Genomic DNA, 27,733 nt, shown 5'->3' with positions numbered 1-27,733 from the left:
CTTCTCGTCCACTGTAACCCCTAGGTCCTTTTCTGCAGAACTGCTGCCGAGCCATTCGGTCCCTAGTCTGTAGCAGTGCATGGGATTCTTCCGTCCTAAGTGCAGGACTCTTAACTTGTTCTTATTGAACCTCATCAGATTTCTTTTGGCCCAATCCTCTAATTGTCTTCACATGCCACAACCTGACTTTGAGAAATCCACTAAGATATTTCTAGATTCTCCATGACTTTTATGGCACCGTTTATCCATAGATCTCAAAACACTTTATGGAGAGGAGAAGTATCACCCCTTGTCATAAATATAAAGGGAAGGGTAAACCCGTTTAAAATCCCTCCTGGCCAGAGGAAAAATCCTCTTACCTGTAAAGGGTTAAGAAGCTAAAGGTAACCTCACTGGCACCTGACCAAAATGACCAATGAGGAGACAAGATACTTTCAAAAGCTGAGAGGAGGGAGAAAAACAAAGGGTCTGGGTCTGTCTGTATGCTGCTTTTGCCGGGGACAGAATAGGAATGGAGTCTTAGAACTTTTAGTAAGTAAGCTAGCTAGGTATGTGTTAGATTATGATTTCTTTAAATGGCTGAGAAAAGGGTTGTGCTGAATAGAATGACTATTCCTGTCTGTGTGTCTTTTTTGTAACTTAAGGTTTTGCCTAGAGGGATTCTCTATGTTTTGAATCTAATTACCCTGTAAGGTATCTACCATCCTGATTTTACAGAGGTGATTCCTTTACTTCTATTAAAAGTCTTCTTGTAAGAAAACTGAATGCTTTTTCATTGTTCTAAGATGCAAGGGTTTGGGTCTGTGGTCACCTATGCAAATTGGTGAGGATTTTTACCAAACCTTCCCCAGGAAGTGGGGTGCAAGGGTTGGGAGGATTTTGGGGGGAAAGACGTGTCCAAACTATGTTTCCCAGTAAACCCAGATAAAGTTTGGTGGTGGCAGTGGAAATCCAAGGGCAAAGGGTAAAATTAATTTGAATCTTGGGGAAGTTTTAACCTAAGCTGGTAAAAGTAAGCTTAGGAGGTTTTCATGCAGGTCCCCACATCTGTACCCTAGAGTTCAGAGTGGGGAAGGAACCTTGACACCCCTGTTCTACAGAGAGGGGAACTAAGGCACAGGTAAGTTACATGATTTAGCCAAAGGCCAACTGAGGCCTGCTCTACCCACACAGTTGCACCAGTTTAACTAAAGGTGTGATTTAAAATGCCTCTTCTCATATGCAGAGATCAGAGTTCAATGTCCAGGTTCCATAACAGGATGGCCTTTGTATCAAGGGTTAAATCAATCAATGTAGTTGTATGTGTGTGGACACTTTATAGGGCAAGCTAAACAGAGCTTAGAAGTTTTAAGCCAAGGTAGATGCACATGGGGGTTTACACTGTTTTAAATTAAACCAGGACAGGACTGTGTGCAGACAAGCCCACAGAGTCTGTGGCAGAGCTAGATACATAACATAGCTCTCCTGACTCACAACCGGTGTCTCGTCCATTGGAACATCACTGTAGCATCAGCACAGTGTCACGGGCTTCTGCACTTAGTAGACCTTGAAGCAATCACTTGAGAATAGAACCATTAACCCCTTTCACTACGTCTGATTCCCAGATTCAGTTCACACTGGAGGATAGAAAGTTCAGCACCTCTGCTGCTTCCTACCGGCGAAGCCTCAGCATGGCCACCCCACATCAAGAGCCCTCTCATTCCTTCCCACGCTCACGAACACATTTGCAATAACAGGGCAGAGATGGCCACCTGCAGAGCACAGCTACTCGGTGCTGCTGCCCTCACATCTGCACCTCCAGTACCGCCTCTTCCTGCTCCTCTGACGTGGAGTTCTCCCCTGCACTTCAAAAGGGCCGCTTCATCCTGGAGCTTAGGTTTTCGGCAATGAAACCTTCAAGGCAAAAACCTCTTTTTAGCTGCTGTCAACTTCCCTCAGGGACCCAAGCCACAGAAGGCTCTGCCGTGTGCCCATCTTTCTCTAGGGGATGCTATCTTAGAATACCGATTACACTGTGGGTTTTATATTTGAGAGAGGCTGAACATACAGGGCCCTGAGCAGTTTGTTCTTCGGCCTCCTTGAACTAGGGAGTTGAGGATCATCTTTGCTATAGATGAGTGTCACTGGAGGGGGGCGATGACAGAAATAATATAAGACTTAACAATGGAAAGAGATTTAATTAAGAACTTGACTGTTGCAGAACAGCCCAGGTTAGGGGAGCTGGAAAACACCTGCCGTGCCGTGGGATACTGAAGGGACAACCTGCTGCTCAACAGAGCTCAATGGAGAAAGGGAACTGAGGGGAGCACTGCAGCTGCAATGGAAACACCAGCAGGGAAAAGGTGATAGGTAATTCTGCAGCAAGTAGGACACCATTAGCACAGTGTGCCTGGGTGAAATCATCCCTGGCGCCAACACTTCCCGAGGCAAAGTGCTAATGGCAAGCCATAAGCAATGCTTGGAAGCTCCACCCAGGGGAGTTTCAAGAGAAAAAAATCACCATCATCCAGCCTTTGGTCTGTAGATTTGCACAGCTCTGCTACAGTATGGACACTGCAGCCTTTTACATGCTGTCCATTTCCAGGACAGGAAGGTAGCTTAGGTGCTGCCTTTCAGCTCGCATCCAACCAAACACGGACAAAAGGAAGCCAAAGTGTAGAAACTTGGGTCATGGAGCGAGGGGAGTAGATTCTTCTTTGTTTCTGACCATCACAGAGTGACTGGGGGCAGACGGGACCACATGCTATTCTGTAACACATAACAGAAGAGACAGAGAAATGCTGACAAGGAATGGAGCTCAGGTCCTTTCTGGGATGAGGGCTCCATTCCTCTGATTCTCCCTAGTGAATGCGTGCTTGTGCCAGTAAGGTACAGAGTAGGGGTCAGGAGAGCGACGTTCCGTTACTGCACTAGTAAATTCACGTCACCTGCCTGCGCCTCCGTTCCCACAGGGGTGCAAGGGGGAGCGACACTTCCCTCCGTCAGAGGGCAATTCCCCACACTAATACCATCAAAGTTTGTGGCGGGGTGCAAGATCCTCGGGTGTAAAGTGCCACCAAACAAAGTCCAGTACCTGCTCCTGGGGGAATTCTGCGCTGATGCGCGTGCGCATAATTAATAAGCCCTGCAGGCTTCTATCTTTTTGGCGCAGAAAAAAAGCTTCTGCCGAAATGTTGCGGCAGTTCCGCCTTTTGCCCAACAGAGGGCGCAAGAGCAGCAGCAGCTCCCAGCAGAAAATAACGTCTGCAGTTCCGCCTTTTGCCCAACAGAGGGCTCTGTAGTGACAGAACACAGCTGCAGCTCACAGCCAGCGAGGAGAGAGAACCTGCCTTCTTCACAGAGCTTGTCAGGCCAGGTCAGGAGCTTTGGGGAGACAGCGTGGGGTGCTGGGGGTGGGGGAGTGAGATAGGAGCTCATAAGGGCTAGCTCATAAGGGGAAGGACAGACTGGGGCAGGGGCTGAATGGGAGCGAAGGGGCAGAGACACATGGGGACAGGGGAAGGGAGTGCAGAGCTACCTAGGGACAGGGAATGGCTGGGTGGGGGCACAGAGACACATGGGGACAGGGGGAGGGGGAACAGGGAGACATAGGGACAGGGGAGCGGATGGGTGAGGACACAGACACATGTGCCTGACTGAATGGGAAAGGCTAGGGGTCAGCCAGGGTCTGCATGGGGGAAGCTCCCTAACAATCCCTTCCTGCCCCCTCCAAAAACCTGTTCCATACTTTTCCCACCCATACCCAACAACCCTCCAAGTTCACACCCAGGCTCCTTCCAAGCAATTTACTTCCCTCTCCCTCAGCTCCTCCATTATCCCTGACTCCCCCAAGCCTATACACTGCTTCTGAGGGGTGCGGGAAATATGGTTCTGTATTGTAGTTTAAATGAATTATTACTCAAGAGTTCTGTATCAATATGCCTAGTAAGGAATCTATTTGTCAAAAAACATTTCCTGAATCTTTTTTGTTGTCTGTATTGTTAGAGACATACTTGCTGACAGGTATTTTGAAATAAATGACTAAAAATAACTGAAACTGGTGTGATTATATTGTGTTATTTTGACAAATAAAATATGCAGAATTTTAAAATATTGTGCGCAGAATTTAACTTTTTGGCACAGAATGATTACTAGAGAACATCAAGGGCAGTTATTCTACTTTATAACCTGGAAAAACAAAGCACTAGTTAACTAACCTCATAATGTTTTCCAGTCCTATTATTCCCTGCCACTGGATCAGGAATGGAGAGTAACGACAGATGGATGCAGAGGACTCAGTGTGCAACCCTAGCCTGGATGGGTTGCTCTGGCCTTTGACACATACTTGTGGAGTTTGGATTTTTCTCAACTTTGGCAGTATTTGTTGAGCTTGTCCTGCCACTGAAGTCACACTGAATTCTTGAAGATTGAATATTTCTGTAACTAATATAGGCTCATTAGTTTGAATTATTTTGGGGCTCAATTCTGGTTTTACATATGATGCTTCTGTTACTGGCTATTTTATATCTACATCTGCCCAGTACCAGACCTTTGATGAGACATAGTAAGACATGGCCACATACAGGACATCAAATCAAATTGATTTGGGACAAATTAGGCAGCAAAGAGACTAGTACTCAGTCAGATGGAGACTGTTTTAAGAGATAAATGGAAAAACGTATATAAGCGTTAACTCCAAAACCAATGGAACATGGAGCCACATTTCCTTCCCCACAGCATGTTCAGGCCCAGCTACATCTGCAGCTCTTTACTTTGCCAGTAAACCGACAGAAAAGTTTCCAGAGACAAACTCTACTGAATGTTGCACTGGCCAAGCAGCGAGAAGGCAGTGGCTTCAATACAGATACACCATGCCTGTTGCCAGAACTAAGTATCAAAAAAAATTCACGACTAACTTGTTGAACATTAATTTATGTTCTGCCAGAATTCACCAGAACAGATTAAAAAAAGGAAACAGGTGAAAGTGTCTCAAATGTAACAAACTTTATCCAATAAGATTCAATTATTTAACTTCTTAGTCAGTTGTACAGGTTTTTGTTTAACCCTCCAGAGCTATAAAATAGGTTTGGAAGCTAAACATACTCGTAAAATGACTCCAACCACTCTCGGCAAAAGGGCCGACTTTTCAGGAGCAGTTAAAAGCCTAAACTGACCTGCTTCCAGGAGAGACCAATGGCAAGTTCTTTGATGGTTAGCAGGGAGCTTTGTTTCTTTCTCCGAAGGAAGAAACACCGTGTGGCAGAGTCTGACCTCACACACCTGCCCCAGGCAGTTTGTCACACAGTCAGATTTTCAGTGTGAAACACTGATGCTGGTTTATCCTTTCTGCTTCAGTGTGCGCGCATAATATGTAGGACATATTGAGGTCTCCAGCCTGGCAGCAAGCACATTTGGCTAATGCCTCAGCTATGCATCTAGGTGCTTGGTGATTCTGCGAACCTTCTCCTTTTTGTTTTTATTCCCATGTTTTTTCCAGGGCTTTCCTCTGACGTTCTCGGAGCTGGATGCAGCCAAAGGCACAGGCCCACAGCCAGGTTTATATCCCATCACAGTCTGAACACCTTTCGTCAGAGCACGGACATTCTCCTAAAAACAATAAATATTTGCAAACGTGTAAGCACTGAGGCATTTAACTGTAGATTAAATTACAACATATTAATTTTAACATCAGGCATAAGCCAATCCACATGCTAGGAGGCACATCCAGAGCTGCAGAGGTTCCTCTGGCAAAGTGGGAGTGGTGTCGTGCAGCACAGCAGAGCCAAAGTCTGCCAGGGATTCCTGCCTAGCAGTGTAAGAGGCAGAGCCCCAGAGGGCCATAGGTCAGACTGCTGCCTAGGGGCACATTGGGATTGCAGTGGTCTACTTCAGTTGTCATTGGGCTGTAATGGCCTTTGCAGAGCAACACTGCGGCCACTCTGCTGGGATTCGTTCGTGCTTCTGCCCACCTGTGAAATACCCAGCACATGGGCATCTCAGTTTGGGCCTAACTGTGAACGTCTCCTGTACTGCATTGACAACAAGGGAGTTTTGGAATGGGGTGGGAAAAAAAGAAATTCCATTTCTTTAGCGGGGACACAGTATTTTTTGTCCGCTTGCTTGCAGGTGGGTGCTATGGACTCCGGGGTCTGCCAGATCATTCCGTTGATCAGAAATGCTATATTTGCCAATGTAGAGCTTGCAAGATGTCAAGCAGCCTGTGCTGTTGCTCTGACTTCCTCCAGAGGGACCCTGAGAGAGTCCACAACCTGTGGGACAGTTCCTGGGGGAAAGATGAGAAGTGAGTTGGTGGTGTAACCTCTTCCTCTTGTTCCTCTAGCACTTCTTGTTCTGTCTCAGGCAGTCTAGAGACTGATGAAGATGGAGATCTCATTTGTGTCTGTCTCTGCTCTGCAGGTAGTTTGTGAAGTACACTCTATATGCAGCCCCTGGGTCCCAAAAGGGCTAATATGGGGAATTGTTATGGGTTTGCATCCTTGGGGAGCCCATACCAGAGACCTGGTTCACTTCTGGTCTCCAGGTATCACGGACAAGAAGATGATTCTCTGTGCGGTTGGGCCTGATATGATGGAGGACTGTGTGAGGCAATGGAATACTCCTCGTCTTCCTCCTTCTCTTCCTCTCTAGAGAAGGGTGGTGAAGGAGAGTGGTGCTGTGTCTCCGGGGAAGAGGCATGAAGTGCAGACAGCTGGCTACGGAGAAGTGACAACTCTGGGATGTCAGACACTATCAGGTCCTTTGGCTATCTAAACTCCTGTGGTACCAGGAGCAGCATCATTGGCACCCGTGGGTGTGTAGAGATGGGGACATTGTCGGTGCTAAGGGTGGAGTGCATTCTCTTGAGCAGCCAGTGTAGATGGAGCCAAGGGTCATGTCAGTATCGAGGGCTTGCTCGGTGCAGAAGCATTCAAAGTTGTTTTGGCTGAGGCAAGTGGTACCGATTTTGAAATTCTTGTAGAGTCCTTCTCAGTGCTGAAGGACAGGGTTTCTGTCTGTGGTCCTGCCCATTTAGGGTCCTTGGATCTCTCCTCAACACCAGTACCAGAGGTGCCCGGATGATCGCGGGAGCTAAGTCTCACCCCTGAAGACGCTGAGGCTACTGACCTGACAGGGGATGCCTTTCTCTGAGGCGGCTCCTTAAAGGGTGAGCCAGTGGCCTGCTTCTTTTCATCTGGGCGGGAGAGAGTTGATTTTCTCTTGGTGGTGCGTGGCGAATGAGGGTCAGCTGATGATCGTCTGCCGATGGTGACCGCCGCGTAGGAGAGGTTATGACCAGCCTCAGACTGGCCTCAATGAGAGCTCTCCATTAGTGAAAGGTTTGGCCTCAGTTCCCGGTCCTTTCTGGACCGAGCCTTTCATTTGAGACAGTGAGTACTTCTGAGAGACATGTCCCTCCCTGAGACAGCATATGTACTGGAAGTGACCGTCACTGACAGGAATGGTCTCACGACAAGAGAGGCACCTCTTGAACCCAGGGGATCTGGGCAAAACCCCGAGAAGGGAGAGCTTCCCAATTGGGAAGGGCATAGAAAAAGAAACCTACGCTAGGCTAAAGAATAACGGGGAGGAAAGAGCAACAGATTTTTTTTTTATTTTTTAAATCGGGGAAAGAAAAAAAATTCAAGGAAACGGCTAAGATATAGAACGTTATAATGGAACCACTTCTGCTACTAAGGCTATGGATGTCTGAAGGGCTCTGCTGAGGATTCCACACCAGACCAACAGCCGCTGTTGAGGGCAGTTGGACTATACAGTGCTATACAGACGCCGCTCACGGCACGAGATGGGGAAGAGTGTATGTGCACCCCAACAGGCACAGCTACCGATCTCTGATCCCCGGCGCAGGGTGCTACTGCATCTACAGTGGAGCGCCCTTAGGGAATCCACTTAAAGAAGAACTTCCAGAGGTCCAAGATATTAAAAGTCAACATTAACAGCCCAAAGTGCTCCTTTGGCAAGGCTTTTAAAATTCTTGGATGCTAGTTACCCAAACCTGCTGATTCGTAAATGTCTAACTTTAGGAGCTGCTGTTTAACATCCTCCATGGTTACTTTTTTTGGTTACACTCTGAAGATGCTGACAAATTGGTACTAGCATAGATGTCTCTAAGGCAACTACTCCAGAACTTACCTGGTGGAAAAATGTTTTGTCCACCACATTTTCAATTTGTTTTGCGTTCTGATTCCTTTCGGACTTTTCTGCATTGCCGTGCACAGCTCTGTGCTGTGTATATCTTTCGTGCTGGTGTTGGAAGTCGTTTGGGTCAATGCCAGGAGGAGGATGGCAATACAACAGCTTACCCTGTAAAATTAATCAGTCAATCAATGGCTTTCATCCTCGTGGCAAGAATCTCACAGCCAGACCCTGAAAGGGCAAGGGTGGACTCCACAAGTTCAGAGAGCAAAACTATGTCTAGTGGCTAGGAGCTGCAGACCGAATGTCAGGACTCCTGGGCTCTATTCCACGGACTCGCTCTAACTCTTGGCAAGTCCCTTATGCACAATGTTTCATTTTGCCTGGCTGCCAAATGGGTACAATACAGACCTCCCAATGGTGCCATGAGGTCTAATAAGGCTCATCCAATGAGAGGGACTATGGAAGTGCAAAGGATTATTATTGTAACAGTTATGGGCACTGCGGTCATAATAAGGCCAGTGCATGGCCCACTAACCAAAATGAGTTCTCTTTCTAACTATGTGCTGTACATTTTATAGATACTCCTTCCTCTCTAGCATGCATGAGCTGTCTAGCATGTCTCTTTCTGCCATCACACACAAAACCACCTTTCTAACGGTCATCAGCAGAGAGAGCCCATTCGTTTTAGTCTCTTTTTGATTAAAACCCCAGATTATAGATTTTTGGCTAAAGAAACACTTCAGCGTATCGCACTCCTTCATCCCCCAAAGGCAGAGCTGCTTGAGCAGAATAGATAACAGTGGTAGTGAGAACTTACACTGACGTAATCTTTCAACACATATCGCGCTGATCTTGGCTGGTCTGGCTGCCCATGAGCTGTCATAAATCCTCTCATATCTGGGAGAAAGGCAGCAGAAGGTTAAGATTCAGAGGCACGTTATAGCAGACTCTCTATCAAGGGAAGAGAGACTCCCACAGCTATGCAATAGGTACTGCTGTTGCTAGTGCAGTCCTTTCTTTTGAGAAAAAGCCCATGCCCTCTCCAAATCCCAGTCTAATGCTCGGCTTGTTGGGAAGAGCGGGGGATGGGAGATGAAAGCTGTCACCAGGTATGGGGAACGCTGTTGACTGCAAGGGGCATCTAGAAGCATTCTAGTCAGAAGGGAATGAAGAGATTTGACAACCCCCCAAAACACAATCACTGTTAGGCTAGAGAAGAGATGTTAAGAGTAACAAGAAGGGTTTCTTCAGGTATGTTGGCAACAAGAAGAAAGCCAAGGAAAGTGTGGGCCCCTTACTGAATGAGGGAGGCAACCTAGTGACAGAGGATGTGGAAAAAGCTAATGTACTCAATGCTTTTTTTGCCTCTGTCTTCAAGAACAAGGTCAGCTCCCAGACTGCTGCGCTGGGCAACACAGCATGGGGAGGAGGTGACCAGCCCTCTGTGGAGAAAGAGGTGATGAGGGACCATTTAGAAAAGCTGGACGTGCACAAGTCTATGGGGCCGGATGCGCTGCATCTGAGAGTGCTAAAGGAGTTGGTGGCTGTGATTGCAGAGCCATTGGCCATTATCTTTGAAAACTCATGGCGAACGGGGGAAGTCCCGGATGACTGGAAAAAGGCTAATGTAGCACCCATCTTTAAAAAGGGAAGAAGGAGGATCCTGGGAACTAAAGACAAGTCAGCCTCACTTCAGTCCCCGGAAAAATCATGGAGCAGGTCCTCAAGGAATCAATCAATCCTGAAGCACTTACATGAGAGGAAAGTGATCAGGAACAGTCAGCATGGATTCACCAAGGGAAAGTCATGCCTGACTAATCTAATCGCCTTCTATGATGAGATTACTGGTTCTGTGGATGAAGGGAAAGCAGTGGATGTATTGTTTCTTGACTTTAGCAAAGCTTTTGACACGGTCTCCCACAGTATTCTTGTCAGCAAGTTAAAGAAGTACGGGCTGGATGAATGCACTATAAGGTGGGTAGAAAGTTGGCTAGATTGTCGGGCGCAACTGGTAGTGATCAATGGCTCCATGTCTAGTTGGCAGCCGGTGTCAAGTGGAGTGCCCCAAGGGTCGGTCCTGGGGCCGGTTTTGTTCAATATCTTCATAAATGATCTGGAGGATGGTGTGGATTGCACTCTCAGCAAATTTGCGGATGATACTAAACTAGGAGGAGTGGTAGATACGGTGGCAGGTAGGGATAGGATACAGAGGGACCTAGACAAATTGGAAGATTGGGCCAAAAGAAATCTGATGAGGTTCAACAAGGACAAGTGCAGAATCCTGCACTTAGGACGGAAGAATCCCCTGCACCACTACAGACCAGGGACCAAATGGCTAGGCGGCAGTTCTGCGGAAAAGCACCTAGGGGTGACAGTGGACGAAAAGCTGGATATGAGTCAGCAGTGTGCCCTTGTTGCCAAGAAGGCCAATGGCATTTTGGGATGTATAAGTAGGGGAATAGCCAGCAGATCGAGGGACATGATCGTTCCCTTCTATTCGACATTGGTGAGGCCTCATCTGGAGTACTGTGTCCAGTTTTGGGCCCCACACTACAAGAAGGATGTGGAAAAATTGGAGAGAGTCAGCGAAGGGCAACAAAAATGATTAGGGGTCTGGAACACGTGAGTTATGAGGAGAGGCTGAGAGAACTGGGATTGTTTAGTCTGCAGAAGAGAAGAATGAGGGGGGATTTGATAGCTGCTTTCAACTACCTGAGAGGTGGTTCCAGAGAGGATGGTTCTAGACTATTCTCAGTGGTAGAAGATGACAGGACAAGGAGTAATGGTCTCAAGTTGCAGTGGGGGAGGTTTAGGTTGGATATTAGGAAAAACTTTTTCATTAGGAGGGTGGTGAAACATTGGAATGTGTTACCTAGTGAGGTGGTAGAATCTCCTTCCTTTGAAGTTTTTAAGGTCAGGCTTGACAAAGCCCTGGCTGGGATGATTTAATTGGGGATTGGTCCTGCTTTGAGCAGGGGGTTGGACTAGATGACCTCCTGAGGTCCCTTCCAACCCTGATATTCTATGATTCTAAGATTAAACACACCAGAGAGTACACTCAGTCCTCAGAAGAGGGAGCTAAATACCTGTTGCATTTAGCTCAGATTGACTCTGCTGACTGATTCGGGAGTGTTGGCATCCGGCACCGAACAAGATGAGTATCACAAACCAACTTCCATGTTCAAGATCATTGCCAGGTACCATTCAGATATGTATGTTTTATGTAAATGCTTTCTGATTAGGGTTATTTCATCTGCAAGAAGCAAATTTGCAAAGCATAACGATATACTCCTGGGGGAATTCTGCACCACTGCCCAATGCAGAATTTGTGCTGCCAAACTGCCGGCTGCCTGTAGGGGCTGCTGGCCCAGCAGAGCTCAGCTCTTCAGCTCACAAATACAGGACGCTGCCGGGGGAAAGGGGTGCTGAGAGGTTCCGGGCAGCTATGGTTCTCAGTGCAGGAAATTCTGTACAAGTCCAGGACACAGCATCAGGCTGTTTCTCCCTCTGGATCCCAGGGATCTGGCGGGGAGGGAGGGAGTGTTTGGGCCGGCGGGGGTGGGGGGGATCCTGCAGCTGGGCTCTGGGGAGTAAGAGGGTGCGGGTGTCTGAGACCAGAGGGGCAGAGTTCTCCCCCAAAATGAGCCCAGCTGGCATGTGTGACACACCCAGACTGAGGTGCCCAACGAAAGCATAACAGAGAAACAGGAACTGGGTTGTCGTAGGGGTTTCTTTAACTCTACTCCTAGGGGAATTTTTTTGTTGTCTGTATTGTTACAGACATACTTGCTAACAGGTATTTTGAGTATATTGTTATTTTGACAAATAAAATATGCAAAACTTTGCAGAATTTTAAAATACTGGGCACATAATTTTTTAGCACAGAATTCGCCCTGGAGTATAACACATACAGAGGATTAGCCATCTACACATGGCCTCCAGCAAAGGCCTCATAGTCCAAGAAGGAAGGTTTTAGTACCTGAGACACCCAAGTGTGAAACTGAATTTAACCCTATGCTTCAGTGGCTAAGTGTATTGCGGGGGTGGGTGTTAGGGTATCATCACTCACATCCATATGCTGTTAGCAGCTCTTCAGATGTTGGTTGGCGATCTGGCTCCTCATCTTCTCTGGGTCTTATGATATTTATTCCATAGGTTGCTTCTAAAACATGTCGTGGGATATGCTGGCAAATGTGAGCTAGTGAAGGAAGCCACAGGCTGAGTTCTGTTCTGCATGCACTAGTTGCACAGGCAAAAGGTATTGTAGGTTACTCAGGAAGACTACTTTGCTTTTAAGAGTAAAGAATGACTTTGAGATTTGATTATATAGGTTGAAAAAGGAAAAACACATGAGCCTACACAATGAGGATTATCTTAAAATAACACAACTCAAAAGAACAAAAGCAGAAGACGACAGAAACAGAGGTCTATTTCATCCCTCGGGCAATTCCACTGACTTCAATAAATATGGCCAGACAGCCTTAGTCTCAGCTAGCATACAGTATATTTCACATCTAAGTGTTACCACATGCCAAACATTTCCAAACCCCAAGCAAAGGATATTAGAGAGATAGGCGGAACATGGTCCCTCATCTGGTCTATAGGCAAAATTCCACAGCAGATCATCTCTGCCTTTGTAGAGACGAAGGATGGCATCACCAGACCGGGACAATCGCAGAGACACAGGCCAGGCTCCACATACAGAGTCTACAAGGAAAAGAAAAGCAGAGGTCACCGAGCATCCGATGTATGTTCCAAGCGAGGAAAGGGAACGAGAGGCAGAAAAATCACAGTAAAGTTGGGTGTGGGTGGGGTGAGAGAAAAAAAACGTTAGTGCAGGGGAAGATTCACCAAGCAGAAACTCCACAACACTACAGTGTGGCATGGAGATGGCCAGCCGGAGCCTACACTTTGCTCAGCATGAAGGTGGCAGCTAAAGGAAGAACAGAAAGTCACAAGAACCCAGTTTTGTACCAGTGTCTCCCAGGGACAAAGAAGTGTGACAGCTCTGAAGGCTTTTCCTTGCAGTCTGAAAAGATTCTATCATCCCCAAGTTGGGGCAAAGCAGAACAGTCAAGGACGATACTCTTCCTGCTCTTTATGCTACGGAAGGTGCTTCCTGACCTCTAGGAATCTAAAGTAGTACCTACTTCTGCCTGAGGACTCCTTCTTGCCATGTGCTGATGGACAGAGGATGGCCAAGTACCACATTTACAATGGAATATGGAAAATATTTCCATCAGAACAGAAGCTCTCATGTGTTACTCTCTCCAAGCTGTAGCCAACACGATGAAAACCCTTGAGAACCCCTGCCAGCGAGCATGATCAGACATTCCTAAACCGCACTGGCACAGTCAAAATAATACATGGCATCCAGATCAGAGATTTGAGAACTCCCAGCTTCTGCCATGGGGGGAAAGCCACCTTGCAATCAAGTTTCCTTCAGCTGGAGGTGACTGAAATGCCAGCACCCCAATGATACCTGAAAGTGCTTTGTGTGACCTGGCGTGGCAGACACGGACACTTTCTTGTTTCCAAGGATCGTGTTGATTGTTGAGCTCTTACCAACATTAGGGTAACCCACCTGGAAGGCAGAAAGTGGATTGATAAGACAGTCATACCAGGCAAGGCATTATTAAGCTACTAATAGGTTTGGCACAGGGACTAACCGTCAATCTAAGCACCATTTGAAAGCTGTACTGTAGAAAGCTGCAAGGCTGCAGTGCTTAAAATTAATCCACACTTTGAATCCTTACTGATTTCACTTGCCAGGATTTTGTCCTCATGGGAAGCGGGCCTTCTGGACAAGCGTACGTTTCACACTGCAAGGCTCTTGGACCACGTTAGTCTATTTTAAGTACAAGCTCCAACTTACCAGCCCTACCGTGACCTCTCCCTCCTTCACCTTCTTCCCAGTATGTATCGTTCTGAATATCTCCAGCAGTTCGTTTTTCTGTGCCAGGTGGCTGAAGTTACTGATGTGCCTGCTCTGCAGTGGCCCTGGGCTTTGCCCGAAAGCCCTGTCAGTCCTGCTTTCCATACAGCTTGGGTTATTGGAATTTACTTCTTCCTCACCATCATCTTCAGAACAGGTCTGCCAGGCATCCTCCTCCTCTTCACAGTCCTCATATTCATCACTGTCGTCGGCATCACTGCCCAGGACTCTGCTTTCAAGATGCAGAGCGTTACCCCTGAGTGCGCTTTCTGCACTGCTCTGCAGGGCACTGTGCTCCTCCTCACTGGACCTGCCATCTTCAGAGTCACTTGCCTCCTCAGGTTCTAGTCCCTGGGTAAAGAATGAGAGTTTCATGGATGGAATAGAGAGAGGGCGGAACGTAACCAGCAGCAGTGCTGTGGGGAAATAATTATTGTACTGTATAAATCTATTCAGACAGATTTAATTCAAACCCCCCTTATCTATTTTACAGGATTACTGCAGACTGCCAATAACCCATGCAACACTCCTGTGTCAGCAGCGGTCTGAGGGTTTGGAGGTCAGTAGATGTCTTCCTCTAGTGGCTTCACATCTTTGCTCAGTACTTATTTCATGTGTCTTGAAAGAGGACTGCAACAGCTGCGCTATGTGAACTGAAGGGGATAGTCTGCCATTTCACAACAGCTTTCAGTGCATGTCTCTATCTGCCACTGAAATCTATTTGGTAACGGTGCAGATCTTCCCAAACTTGTCTTATTGCATACCCCCTTCCAGACCTACCAGCTGCCCACGTACCCCCCCTTCTCATCACGGATACGTGGGGTGTTCTTAAAGCTACCCTTCTTGAGCCATCTATCCATATTGCACTGTTACGTACAGACATACGTATAGTGCGACATACAACCAAAAACCCCTAAGTTCTGAGCTGAGTTAGACTGAACAGTTGCTGGGCAACTGAACCCGCACTGTACGGTGATTGGAGATGAGGACTCTGTACATCAGCATCTCTGTGCATCTGGGCTCTCATTGTACATCTTGAAGTAAATTAACTACCGTATTTTTATATAACAAATTCCCACAGAGTTTTAAAGCTTCATCTGAGTAGCCTACTATGAAAATGCAATAAATAAAATAATTCATAAATAAAAGCCACCATTACCCAATTTCTCCCGCATTCCCCCCGAGATGTCTCGTGTTCCACAGTTTGGGAACCCCTGCTCTAGAGTGAAGCATAGCAGTTACCCTTGAAGCATAGCAGTCACCCTTCCCTAAGGAAGAGGGTATTTCCCCTCTTTCTCTGGAGTTCAGTTACACTACTGCAAGCATGACTGCAAGAAAAACATACATCTCAGTCTTCACAATTCACCAGACACACATACAACCACACGTCAACAAGTGACTTAAGCTACCTTAAGTTTAGCACTCAGCCGCATGCCTTCTGCCAAGGCTGACCAGAACACAACTTTAACACCTTCTCTCTCAAAGAACTGCGCCCAAGCCCCGCGCTGCTCTTTGCTCAGCAAATCTGCCTTGTTTAGCAGAATGATGTTCTCTTTGTCGCTGCTCATTTCCTTCACGTAACATTCCTGGAGAGCACAAAAGGATTAGACAGTATTCTGATTTGGAAACTGCTGCAGTCCAACATCAAAGTAAAGTAAAATTAGGCCTGCTTCAGTGTACCCTTCGGTAGGCTCACCAACAATTCTACCATTAGGGCCTGATTTACAAAGGGTTCCGCACACAGCTGCATGTCTGATTTGCAAATGCATTTACTGGGACTGCTTGCACAAAGTGGACATTTGCAGCACAAAGGGCCAGACACAGCTGGCATTTACATACACAATATACCCTAGATTCTCATGCAGGTGTGGAACAGAAAGGCTCCAGATCTTGGAGTACTGAGTCCCAAAGCTGACTCAGTATTTATCAAGTTTGCCATTTTGTTACTGCAGGACATTTTATTTCAGAGGCTTCATTAAATGGCTGCTGTTTCTGTAATTTCCAATATTTCTTTTAAATGTTTAGGATAACAGTAATCCACTGTTTTTTTGATTTTGCACTGCTTTTGATTATATGATTATACTGTATATAAAATTATATACAGTCAAAGTGAGCACTGAGACAAGGACAGTAGTTTAGAAGGACATTTGCTTCACTTAACTTACCAGATCTTGGCATCTAAACAGGAGAGGATTTCTGGCATCTACTATCTGAACCACAATGTCACTGCAAAATAAAAGGCCAATAAGCACCTTTTGCTGCATTATTACAAAGGAAACCATGGAGCACAGCACATGATTGTTATTATTTCTTTTCAGGGAAATTTAAGAGATGGAATTTCACCTGTCAATCGTGTTTACTAGTTCCACTAAACACTCTCACTTAACTGGCCCATGACAGGACGACTCATTGGCTGTAAGGGAAAGTCTGGTATTTGGCTGGGGAATATTCCAGTCAAATACCAGACTTTCCCTTACAGCCAATTTATAATGTCCCAAAAAGTCACCCTCCCTAATTTGTACCAAATTGAAGTGCGTTTCACACAGCTGACACCCTCTAACTGCAATATAATTGCTGGGGAAAGGGAAGTGAGGAGAATTTTCAACACATCTAGACATCCAGGGACAGTGTTTGGGATCAGCTTTGTATTCTGTAGAGAAACTGCATGAGGTGTTACTGGAGAAAGATATATGGTGTCACTTCCAGAGGGACATAGCGTGATTTAGCTGGGACTCTCATTAATGTAATTCTTGCCCATATCCTAAAAATTCCCCTTAGACTGCAGGTCTGCTAGCACAGACTGCTGCCTGTTCTCTGGAAAAAGCTCGATGACTGCCAAGCAGTGCATGAGGAGAAGGGAAAGCCCCAGGAGATAAATCATGCAGGATAAGCTCATCTGATCCCAAGAGTCAAACCTGCTCAGAACTCCAACTGAAACAGTTCCTTCACACACACAGTCCTTGCCAGTGTGCCCTTGGGAAAAACTCCTTCCCAAATCGAGCAGTTTACCACAATGAATATGAGTCACACTCATCACTGTTCAATGTGAATATCATTTATGTCAGAGATACCACTGGTGTCCAATTCTCTGTCCACCTCTCCTCCCCCCACTTGATACCCAATAGTGTAGATTCAACTAAAACTTCTAGGAGCAGATAATTCCAAATATTGGTTGCTAGTGTGATGATATGGGGGATCTGCCTCTGCAATTTATGAATTCTGGTTGATATGAAGAAGTTGTTACTATGAAACTGCTGAATCCTGGAATTCCTATATTCCAAGGCCAGAAGGGACCATTGTGCTCATCTACTCTGAGCTCCTGTATAGCACAGGGCAGAAAACTTCTCCAAAACAATTCCTAGAGCAGATCTTTTCGAAAAACATCCAATCCTGATTTTAAAATGGTCAGTGATGAAGAATCCAGCACGACCCTCGGTAAATCATTCCAGTGGTTAATTACCTTCACTGTTAAAAATGTACACCTTATTTATAGTCTGAATTTGTCTAGCTTCAAAGTCCAGCCACTGGATCACATTGTACCTTTCTCTGCTAGACTGAAGAGCCCATTATTAAATATTTGTTCCCTGTATAGATACCTATACACTGTAATCAAGTCACCACTTCACCTTCTCTTTGTTAGACTACATAGATTGAGCTCTTAGAGACTATCACTATGAGGTATGTTTTCTAATCCTTTTAATTGTTCTCATAGTTCTTCTCTGAACCACCTCCAATTTATTAACATTCTTCTTGAATTGTGGTCACCAGAATTGGACACAGAATTCCAGCAACAGTCGCACCAGTGCCAAATATAGAGATAAAATAACTTCTCCATTTCTACTCAAGGTTCCCCTGTTGATGCATCCCAGGATCACATGAGCTCTTTTGGCCACAGCATCGCACTGGGAGCTCATGTTCAGCTGATTATCTACCTGACTCCCAAACCATTAGTGCCCAGGAAACGTGCCAGAGGCAAGAGAGCAACCGGTGCTTCAGCCTGCTGAGACCGAGGGAAGCTTAAAGCACACAGAGGATTTGGTATCTGGAGCCCATCACAGCACTCTGGTGAGCCAGCAGAAGAGGGAGCCTGACCAGATATGTGACAACAGGATCACCTCAGAGATGGAGGGAGAGCCCGTACATGTGTTTCGGCATTGAGATTAGACTGCTTGGTGGGGAATTTTATGACTAGAGACATAGTTACAAAATGATGTAGTGAGAGTCCATTAAACATCACACAGAGAAAAACTAACTATTACCAGCTATGTCTGAAGGGAGTGAAAGCCAGACACGAGGAATCATATCATGCGTCAGATGGGATAGAAATAATAAAAGCTGACTATCATCCTGATAGCAATGTATTAGGACCGTGTATAGTAAGGAGAAGGAAATGGTAGATGTCCAATTGCCTGAGACTTTTGGAACTAGACAGAACCAAACACTTATAGAAAATGCCCAGTAGTGAGCAAGCCTATATTGCCAGGGAGATGGACTGTATGGTGTAATACAGAGGTTCTCAAACTGGGGGTTGGGACCCCTCAGGGGGTCGCGAGCTGTCAACCTCCACCCCAAACCCCGCTTTGCCTCCAGCATTTATAATGGTGTTAAATATCTAAAAAAGTGTTTTTAATTTATGGGGGGGGCGGGGGGGTTGCACTCAGAGACTTGCTATGTGAAAGGGGTCACCAGTAAAAAAGTTTGAGAGCCACTGGTGTAATAGGTCTCTTCCATTTTCAAGTTCTATGATTAGACCACAAACATGAGCTCCAGGGAGAACACACAGATCGGTGCAGACCAGCACCACTGTCTAAGCACGTATAAGGTGTCTGGATACCAGACATAAGGGCGCATACAAAGGAGGATGTTTCTGACAGCATGGGTGCTCACCAACCAAAGCCCCCCTGTGACATTGAGACAGTAACAAAGAGGCTCTTTATGAAACGGGCAGATCACTGTGACCTTGCTGCTGAAGTATTTTTCAATTTCAGAAAAATCAGTAGAGATACAATCTGAAAGTTAATTACTAATGAAATTAAATGCCTAAACTAGATTAAACTGGCAGATGGCTTTGCTTTTCTGTTTCAGCTAAGCAGAGCAAACAGAAAGATTTCTGTGGTATGCCAGGTTGTTGTTAATGCCCCCAATAATCATCTTCTGAATGGCAAGAGGCCCTAGACCAGGAGCCCACTCTCCACATCGCCTTGGCTTTCAAATGCTCCACTATTCCAGGACACACAATTTCTCTACCACTCCAGTGCCATGGAATGACTATGTGGGTGGGGTAGCGGTGATGGCTAAAGCGGATACAAGATTTTGAATGGACAGCCTAGAAGGCAAGTCCACCAGGGAATCCACAAAAGAGGGCTGCAGGTGTTGCTGATGTCAGTGGGATTACTTGTGCTGCAAGTGAAGCACATGCACACGTGTCTGCAGCATCAGGGCCTAGAATTGGGGGGGGGGAGGAGGGGAGGGGCTTAAATAGCTTTTAGTGGCATAAAGTGTTTGTCACTTCAAAACAAAATTAATGAAGTGTTCATAATGAAAAGTTACTTAGTCCTTCAGTATGTTCACAATCACTTTGTTAATTTTTAAATACACACAGAACAAAATATTAAAAAATAGGAACCTAAAGTTATATTACTAAGTCCATATTTAGACATTTAAGGGTGGGGTTTTCAAATGCATTTAAGTGACTCAGAAGTACAAGTCACTGACTTCAGACTGCAAACTATGAGTATTTCAGTTTTCTTGACTTGTGAAGTTCAATATATTGGAAGGTGGAGCTGGTTCCAAACACAGCACGGGCTATCTGCTTATCAATCATATGTTTCAGTTTGTGCTGTTCTCACAGTGAGGATGCTAACGAAGCCCTGGATAGGTTTTCAGCATAGATGAGCATTTTAGGTCTGAAGCTTCATAGTTACAAAATGTCCACATTAGCCACTCAAGACTATGAAGTGGGAGTAAAGTAAAGTACTAGCAATGTGTGAACAAAAAACATCTGATTTAAATTAAAAACAAAAAAAAGCCAACAATCTCTCTCTAAGTCATGATTTTTATCATCCGCGACACAGAAACTGATAAATGTTACCTTCTTTCAATGACTCTCCAGAGCTGGCGCCAAAAGTCTAAATTCCGTTCAAATGGGGTCAAAATCAGTTTCTGTTCTTCCTCTAGCCTAGAGAGAAATGGAGAGGATACTCCCCATGCAGATCATGTTAGACAGCAAACACAGCACCAACTCTGCTTGGAATTACACCACACTCGCCTCTCACGGAGCAATCTACAAAAGGCAGGGACCCAAACATTAAGGTGCCCCTCCTGCGAGGTCTGTAAATAGATCTCAGCTCCTGAAGAAAACCAAGCTTAGTGCCATTAGTACACAGATGATGTGATGGCAACTGGTCACAGTAAAGAAAAGCCAACTCCATCAGCAAACAAATTGGGAAAATTCAGAGCTAGGGTATCAGAACAGATCAAAGAAATTACCCCCGTGCCACCCAGTATCTACACAGCTAGTTGGCATGTGGAAAAAATGCACTCGGGCCCATTCCTGGCAGCTTATGCTCTGGGCCAGCTGCGCTCGGCTCCCATGTGGGGTGGGTACCTCACATTTCTCTTGAGCAGCATTATCCTGTAGAAACTGGAAGTGGCATTGGCATTCGCTGGAGACACATGCTTATCCCACCTCCTCTAAAGGGGCATGGGTATGACATTGTACTTTGGCTCAGAGCAGAGTCTGAGGGGATTCTAAATTAACCACCATTGTTTTGGAAAAAAGGAGAAACCTGCAATACGTAAATGTGATTTACAGGTTTACTTGCTCCTGCTTCAGTGCAGAGGGCCAGACTCAATGACTTTTCAAGGTTCTATTAAGCCCCACATTGCTTTGATTCTATGACATATGGTCCAAACTCTTAACCTCATAATAACCAGGGTACTTTTCAGAAACTTGCCACAAGGATGGACCAGGATCACAGTGGTGACAGTCCACCAAGGGTTTTTTCCTGTATTTACCAGGAGCAAACGACATGATCCCTGTGTCCTTAGAGCGCTAACAAAGATATAGAAAACCCATCCCTCCCCTAATGTCATTGATTAGTTGCGTTAAGCCCAAGTAGGACACTCACTGAACAAGCTGTCGTCTCCACTCCAGAAAGCTCTCTCTCTCTGCTTGCTTTAACTTCTCAGCACTGGTTCTCCTATCCCAGGATGGTCTAGAATGATCATATATTGAAAGAAACATATAACAGTGTTTTAGAATGTTTTCTCGGTTATATTTGTCCAATAAAAGTAAGATCAGAAAGAACACTTACTCTGGATGGTTCTGAGGCATTTTATTGGTTGTTGTTCTTATGCACAGGTATCATATTACTTTGTTCTCTTTAAATATCTTTTCAAAAAGTGATGAGAGCATTAAACAGAAAAATGCATTCCATGATCCATTATAATCTCTCACTCAAAAGGCCAGTTTCCTCAACTGTATTGCATAGGATATTTAAGAATGTGGGATTCGTCTCTCCTGCTAGATCTTTTTGAGTTTAAGAGTCTCTTCTATCTGGATGATCTCAAATAGTGTGGCTGAGACTAACAGTCCTCTTTAAAGAACTGACTTTTAAAAATAATCAGTACCTGCATCTTTCTCAGTGTTAAAACTCTTATATTCCATTCAATTATCTTAAATGTTAATTCCTATGATTCTCAATTCTGCAACTGGTTCAGCTTCTGAAGGCAATGAACTAATGCCGCATGCAAGGAAGAGTTACAATCTGAAGCTGTTGCATAGGGATCCTGTTCTTGGGAAGGTCTTGTACAGCAGCATTGTAGATGAGCTAAAGAGTCAATTTTAAACCAACAAGAATACAAGAAACGAATCTATCCATATTGTAATAGTCCTATTTGTGTTTCAAGTAAACTGCATTTATCATTTTTAAAGCTTTTTTTGTCTCCACACATAACAATGCGCTTCGTGACTTCACGCTATGGCCTTAGACCAGAGCATTCAGGTGGAAGGCTATTACCCTTGAATTACAAAACCCAACTATTTTATCATGCGACTATAATAAAAAGACTAAATTAACCAGTTAGTTAACAATTCAGTACATAGCATACATGTTTGAGCACCATGAAGTGGCTCAAAAATAGAGTATTACACACAACCAAGAATTTATTTGGCTGTTTTGCAAGTCAACCTGGTAGCTGAACTTTTTTTTTAAATTTGAAGTAGTAATGAAACGACAGAACAGGACACGTGTCCTACCGAAATCACATCAACAGAATACTGTGTGAATGAAATCTAAATCACTCCTCTATAAATATAGTAGCTCTGAAGTCAACAGTTTTTCTGAAGAGGGAATAACCCCCTTTTACCCAGATTCACATGGTCATGAACAGCAAAAATACAAAAAACCAACCAACCAAAAATAGTTTGAAATGTTCTCACTTTCAAATACCACCACCATCACCTAGCTCTTATATAGCCATTTTCATCAGTAGATTATAAAGCGCTTTGCAAAGGAGGTCAGTATCAATATCCCCATTTTACAAATGGGGAAACTGAGGCACAGAGTGGTGACGTGACTTGGCTGAGATCACCCAGTAGGCCAGTGGCTGAGTTGGGAACAGAACCCAGGTCTCCTAAGTCCTAGTCCAGTGCTCTACCCACTAGGGCACATTGCATACCCTAGTATGTGCAAAACATGCTGGCTGCTGGACCACTTTGTTTTCACCAGGTACATCTACACTGGAAGTGTAATGTCCAGCTCAGGGAGACATACCCACGCTCTCTTTGGTTGAGCTAGCATGCTAAAACCAGCATTGAAGTCTGGCTGCACCACGGCGGGATGGCTAGCTGCCCCAAAACCAGAGCTAGGATTTCCAATGGGATTGTACTCGGGCAGTGAGGCCATCCCACCACCCGTTTTTTTTAGCACGCTGGCTCAACCAAAGGTAGCACGGGAATATCCACCTGAGCTGGCAGTTACACCTCCAGTGCAGCTGTACCCTGTGAAAACAACCCAGTTACACCTTCCAGCTCGAGTGTGGACACTCCCAAAGCAGCGTATGGTATTTTGAGTTGTCCGGTGCCCCACCTTATTTAAACAAGCACACTAACTGCTCTGCTGCTGGGCCCCCATACTCCAACACTGACCCTGGTATGTTTCACTGAGAGTGCACTGCTGCCCAGTGGCCATCAGGAGGTGCCGGGACCCCTCACAGCACCAGTGGCAGGTTTCTGTGATGTAACTGGTACGTTCAGATCAAAAATTCAAGCACCAGGACAACATTTCAGTCAAGTGCAAATGTTAGAATAAATGTGGCGAATAATAATGGCTGAACTGTAAATCCCCACAAAAGGAAACGTACACTTGAAATGCCAATAGTCTCAACCGAGGAGACACTGCAGTATTGCCCTGAGCTGGATCTTACCTTCTTGGTATACACAAAAACTGTCTGTTTTCTTCATGGAGTTTCTTGATATTTTTGGTCTCTTCTGCTGTCAGCAGGCCAGTCCTCGCCTCAGCAGGAACAAACTTGATATTCAGTTTCTCTGTTTATAAAGGAAAAATCCCTGCCATTAACATTCACACTCAGCAAGTGCAGATGTTAGAATCTGGGCTGCAACAAAAGAACACCCATGTGAAGGTGGTGGGATTACACGCCAAGCTGGCAGGAAACCTTTCCACCGAAAACCACTGATCTTCATACCATTCAACTGTTGCTGGTCTCACTTGAAACCAATAATTATATGCAAATTGTGACTGTGAATTTGTGCAAACACAGTGTATGCTGCTTCAGTTTACAGATGTTGCATCAGTTGTTGACCATTACAATAAACACAGTTTGAATACTTTGGGAAGATTTTAACACGATTGTCAATGTTTGGGAAAGGTATTAGATTAATAGTACCTAGAGACTGAAGTCCTCTAACAATAGAGCAGAAAGCAGCTCTGTAAGCTTTCCACCCACTCCTCTGCTAGTACCTTCACCTAGAGGGACAAAAGGACTAGTTCCCATTCAATCCTTGGCTTCTTTGCAGATAATGCAAAGTAACGTTCCATGTGTTGTGTGTATTTGTGTGATGTGCATCTGGTTCCATTAGGAGATGGACTGATACCATGACACATTCCACATAAGGCCTCCTCGACACACAAACTTGCACTGAAATAGCCAAGTTGGGTTTAAATTCACATTTTCCATTGTTTTGGTATAAGTCAGTTGGTGGGCATGCTTAATATGGAATAACAGTGCCCTATTTTAATTTAGCTTAATTCAAGCTTTTTCCAACTGATATTAAAATCAAATAGGACACATATTTCAAAATACGCATGCCCACCCCCAGACTTGCACCAAAATAATGAAAGGTGGGATTATAAAACCAGTGTTGCTATTTCAGAGCAAATCTGTGTGGACCAGCCCTGAAATATAAGTTGGCAACACCTTTCAGTGACTACTCTTCATAGATTTTGAGGCCAGAAGGCCCCCACTAGGTTGAAATTCAATGGGACAAATGCAAAGTACTACACTTAGGAAGGAACAATCAATTGTACACATACAAAATGGGAAATGACTGACAAGCAAGCAGCAGTGCAGAAAAGGATCTGGGGGTTATAGCAGATCATACACTAAATGAGTCAACAGTGTAATACTGATGCAAAAAAAAAAAAAAAAAGGAAATTCAGGATGTACTAGCAGGAGTGTTACAAGCAAGACATGAGAAATAATTCTTCCGCTCTACTCAGTGCTAGTAAGGCCTCAGCTGGAGAAATGTGTCCAGCTCTGGGCACCACACTTAGGGAAAGATGGGGACAAACTGGAAGAAGTCCAGAAGAAAGCAACAAAAGCGATTAAAGGTCTAGAAAACGTGACCTAAACAGAAAGATTGAAAAAAAATGAGCTTGTTTAGTGTGGAGAAAAGACGACTGAGGGGGACAGGATAACAGTCTTCAAGTACGTAAAATGTTGTTATAAAGAGGAGAGCAATAAATTGTTCTCCTTAACCACTAAGCACAGGACAAGAAGGAAGGGGCTTAAATTGCAGCAAGGGAGACTTAGGTTAGACATTAGGAAAAAAAACCTTCCTATCAGGATAGTTATACAATGGAACAAATTACCTAGGGAGGACATGGAATCTCCATTGCTGGAAATTTTTAAGAACATGTAGACAAACCCCTATAATGGATGGTCTAGTTATTACCCAGTTCTGCTTCAGTGCAGGGAACTGACTAGATGACTTATCAAGATCCTGTCCAGTCCTACATTTCTGTGATTAGATCATCCAGTCTGACATCCAACCTAGCAAAGGCCAGAGAATTTAATGAAGTTACTCCCAATGTCCCAAATAAATTGTGTTTAGCTAAAGAATATCTTCCAGAAAGCTTCAAATCAAGACTGGATGCCTATCAAGAGATGGAGAATCCACCACTTCCTTTGGTAGTTTGTTCCAATGGGCAATCATCCCCACTGATTAAAATTTGAATCTTATTTCTAATTTGAATTTGTCTGGCTTTAACTTCCAGCCACTGCTTCTTGTTCTGCCTTTCTCTACTGTGACAAGACACCACCTGGTCTCGCCAGACTTAGTGCTTCCCTCTCTGGAGATGGTGGGCCTGGGGTAAATCAGCCCCACTAAGAGCAGGATTTGCCTTCCCCCTTCTGTGCTCCTTTGGTTGTCTTTTTAGGGTAGGCCTGAGGGTCGGCATAAGGCGTGATCCTCCACCAAACTAAAAGGAAGCAGTCTCAAAACACAAAACCAAGGGGGTACCTTTTGCTGCCTCCTTGCTGGGACAGGGTGTTGTCCTGTTGCTCGCCAGGGGGTGTCAGTCTTTCCCCTAGCAGGCACTCAGGTGTGGTGGTTTCCCCCATGGGAAGGAGCACAGCCTCTCACTCTGAAGCAGTTTATTTCCCTGCTGCCACTAGGGGTCACCCAATGAAATTAACAGGCAACAGGTTTAAAACAAACAAAAGGAAGTATTTCTTCACACAACGCACAGTCAATCTGTGGAACTCCTTGCCAGAGGATGTTGTGAAGGCCAAGACTATAACAGGGTTCAAGAAAGAACTAGATAAGTTCATGGAGAATAGGTCCATCAATGGCTATTAGCCAGGATGGGCAGGGATGGTGTCCCTAGCCTCTGTCTGCCAGAAGCTGGGAACGGGCGACAGGGGATGGATCACTTGAGGATTCCCTGTTCTGTTCATTCCCTCTGGGGCACCTGGCACAGGCCACTGTCAGAAGACAGGATACTGGGCTGGATGGACCTTTGGTCTGGCCCAGTATGGCCGTTCTTATGTTTTTATGTAATCCTACAGCAGCTTATGCTAAAACGTAGGGAAAGTCTCAAAAACCACATGCTCCAGCTTTTAACATGCCTAATGCCTATTAATAAACAACATATTTTACATTTCAAATCATCATATCAGGATGAGTCTCTAGCATGGTCAAAAACTTACCAGCCGCAAATTCGGTTCCTGCAAGCTCTGCTGTGGCAAGGAATTCCTCAAGCGAGCTTTGTTCTGTCACCGACTGAAGGTTGAGGCGGCCCCAGTCATACCCGTCATTTAACTCACTTGTATGTAACTGCAAAGAAAAGCAGGTGTGTTGCGAGGCTGCTCTGTCAGCACCAAGTCAGACGCCATTTAACACAGCCCCCAGGGCATGTTCAGGACGGGCCTGGAGGATTCAGGGCATTGGCCTGGCAGGGGGCAGTTCTTGCCAAGGACACAGACAGCACAGCGGGACCCACACGGTGATTCTCCCGGTGTTCACCGCACTGACCTGCTGCGGTGCCCACTAGGAGAGACCAACGCTCCGAGCTAGTCTGGGCACACCGGGGCTCCCCGAGGGGGGGTGGGGGATGGGCACACCGGGGAGGGGGGGGCTCCCCGAGGGGGGTGGGGGGATGGGCACACCGGGAGGAGGGGGGGGCTCCCCGAGGGGGGGTGGGGGGATGGGCACACCGGGGAGGAGGGGGGGCTCCCCGAGGGGGGGTGGGGGGATGGGCACACCGGGGAGGAGGGGGGGCTCCCCGAGGGGGGGTGGGGGGATGGGCACACCGGGGAGGAGGGGGGGCTCCCCGAGGGGGGGTGGGGGGATGGGCACACCGGGGAGGAGGGGGGGCTCCCTAGCCGGGGGAGGGGGATGGGCACACCGGGGAGGAGGGGGGAGCTCCCCGAGGGGGGAGGGGGATGGGCACACCGGGGAGGAGGGGGGGGGATGGGCACACCGGGGAGGAGGGGGGGCTCCTAGCGGGGGGAGGGGGATGGGCACACCGGGGAGGAGGGGGGGGCTCCCCGAGGGGGGAGGGGGATGGGCACACCGGGGAGGAGGGGGGGGGGGATGGGCACACCGGGGAGGAGGGGGGGGCTCCCCGAGGGGGGTGGGGGATGGGCACACCGGGGAGGAGGGGGGGGGATGGGCACACCGGGGAGGAGGGGGGGGGCTCCCCGAGGGGGGAGGGGGATGGGCACACCGGGGGGGAGGAGGGGGGATGGGCACACCGGGGAGGAGGGGGGGGCTCCCTAGCGGGGGGTGGGGGGATGGGCACACCGGGGAGGAGGGGGGGGCTCCCCGAGGGGGGTGGGGGGATGGGCACACCGGGGAGGAGGGGGGGGGGTTCCCCGAGGGGGGAGGGGGATGGGCACAAATAGATATACGTATAG

The 27,733-nt window shown here is 46.3% G+C and overlaps 1 protein-coding gene across 1 annotated transcript; it reads right to left on the bottom strand.

Moving 5' to 3' along the window:
- Positions 1–4,968: 4,968 nt before the first annotated feature.
- LSG1 (large 60S subunit nuclear export GTPase 1) lies at positions 4,969–26,651 on the bottom strand (the record flags this gene model as incomplete). The annotated part of the gene is given in 13 exon segments (XM_075132015.1): positions 4,969–5,586; positions 8,131–8,301; positions 8,954–9,033; positions 12,206–12,329; positions 12,700–12,843; positions 13,619–13,720; positions 14,012–14,422; positions 15,481–15,657; positions 16,237–16,297; positions 20,163–20,249; positions 21,202–21,288; positions 23,501–23,621; positions 26,525–26,651. Coding segments are annotated over 13 exon segments (1,872 nt in total), but the record flags the coding sequence as incomplete, so codon positions are not given.
- Between the last annotated feature and the right edge of the window lie 1,082 nt (positions 26,652–27,733).

Source organism: Caretta caretta, chromosome 9 (assembly GCF_965140235.1).
Source record: "Caretta caretta isolate rCarCar2 chromosome 9, rCarCar1.hap1, whole genome shotgun sequence".
NCBI classification, from domain to species: Eukaryota; Metazoa; Chordata; order Testudines; family Cheloniidae; genus Caretta; species Caretta caretta.
Note: the sequence above shows the minus strand (reverse complement) of the source record. Positions and strands in the feature narration are given on the sequence as shown.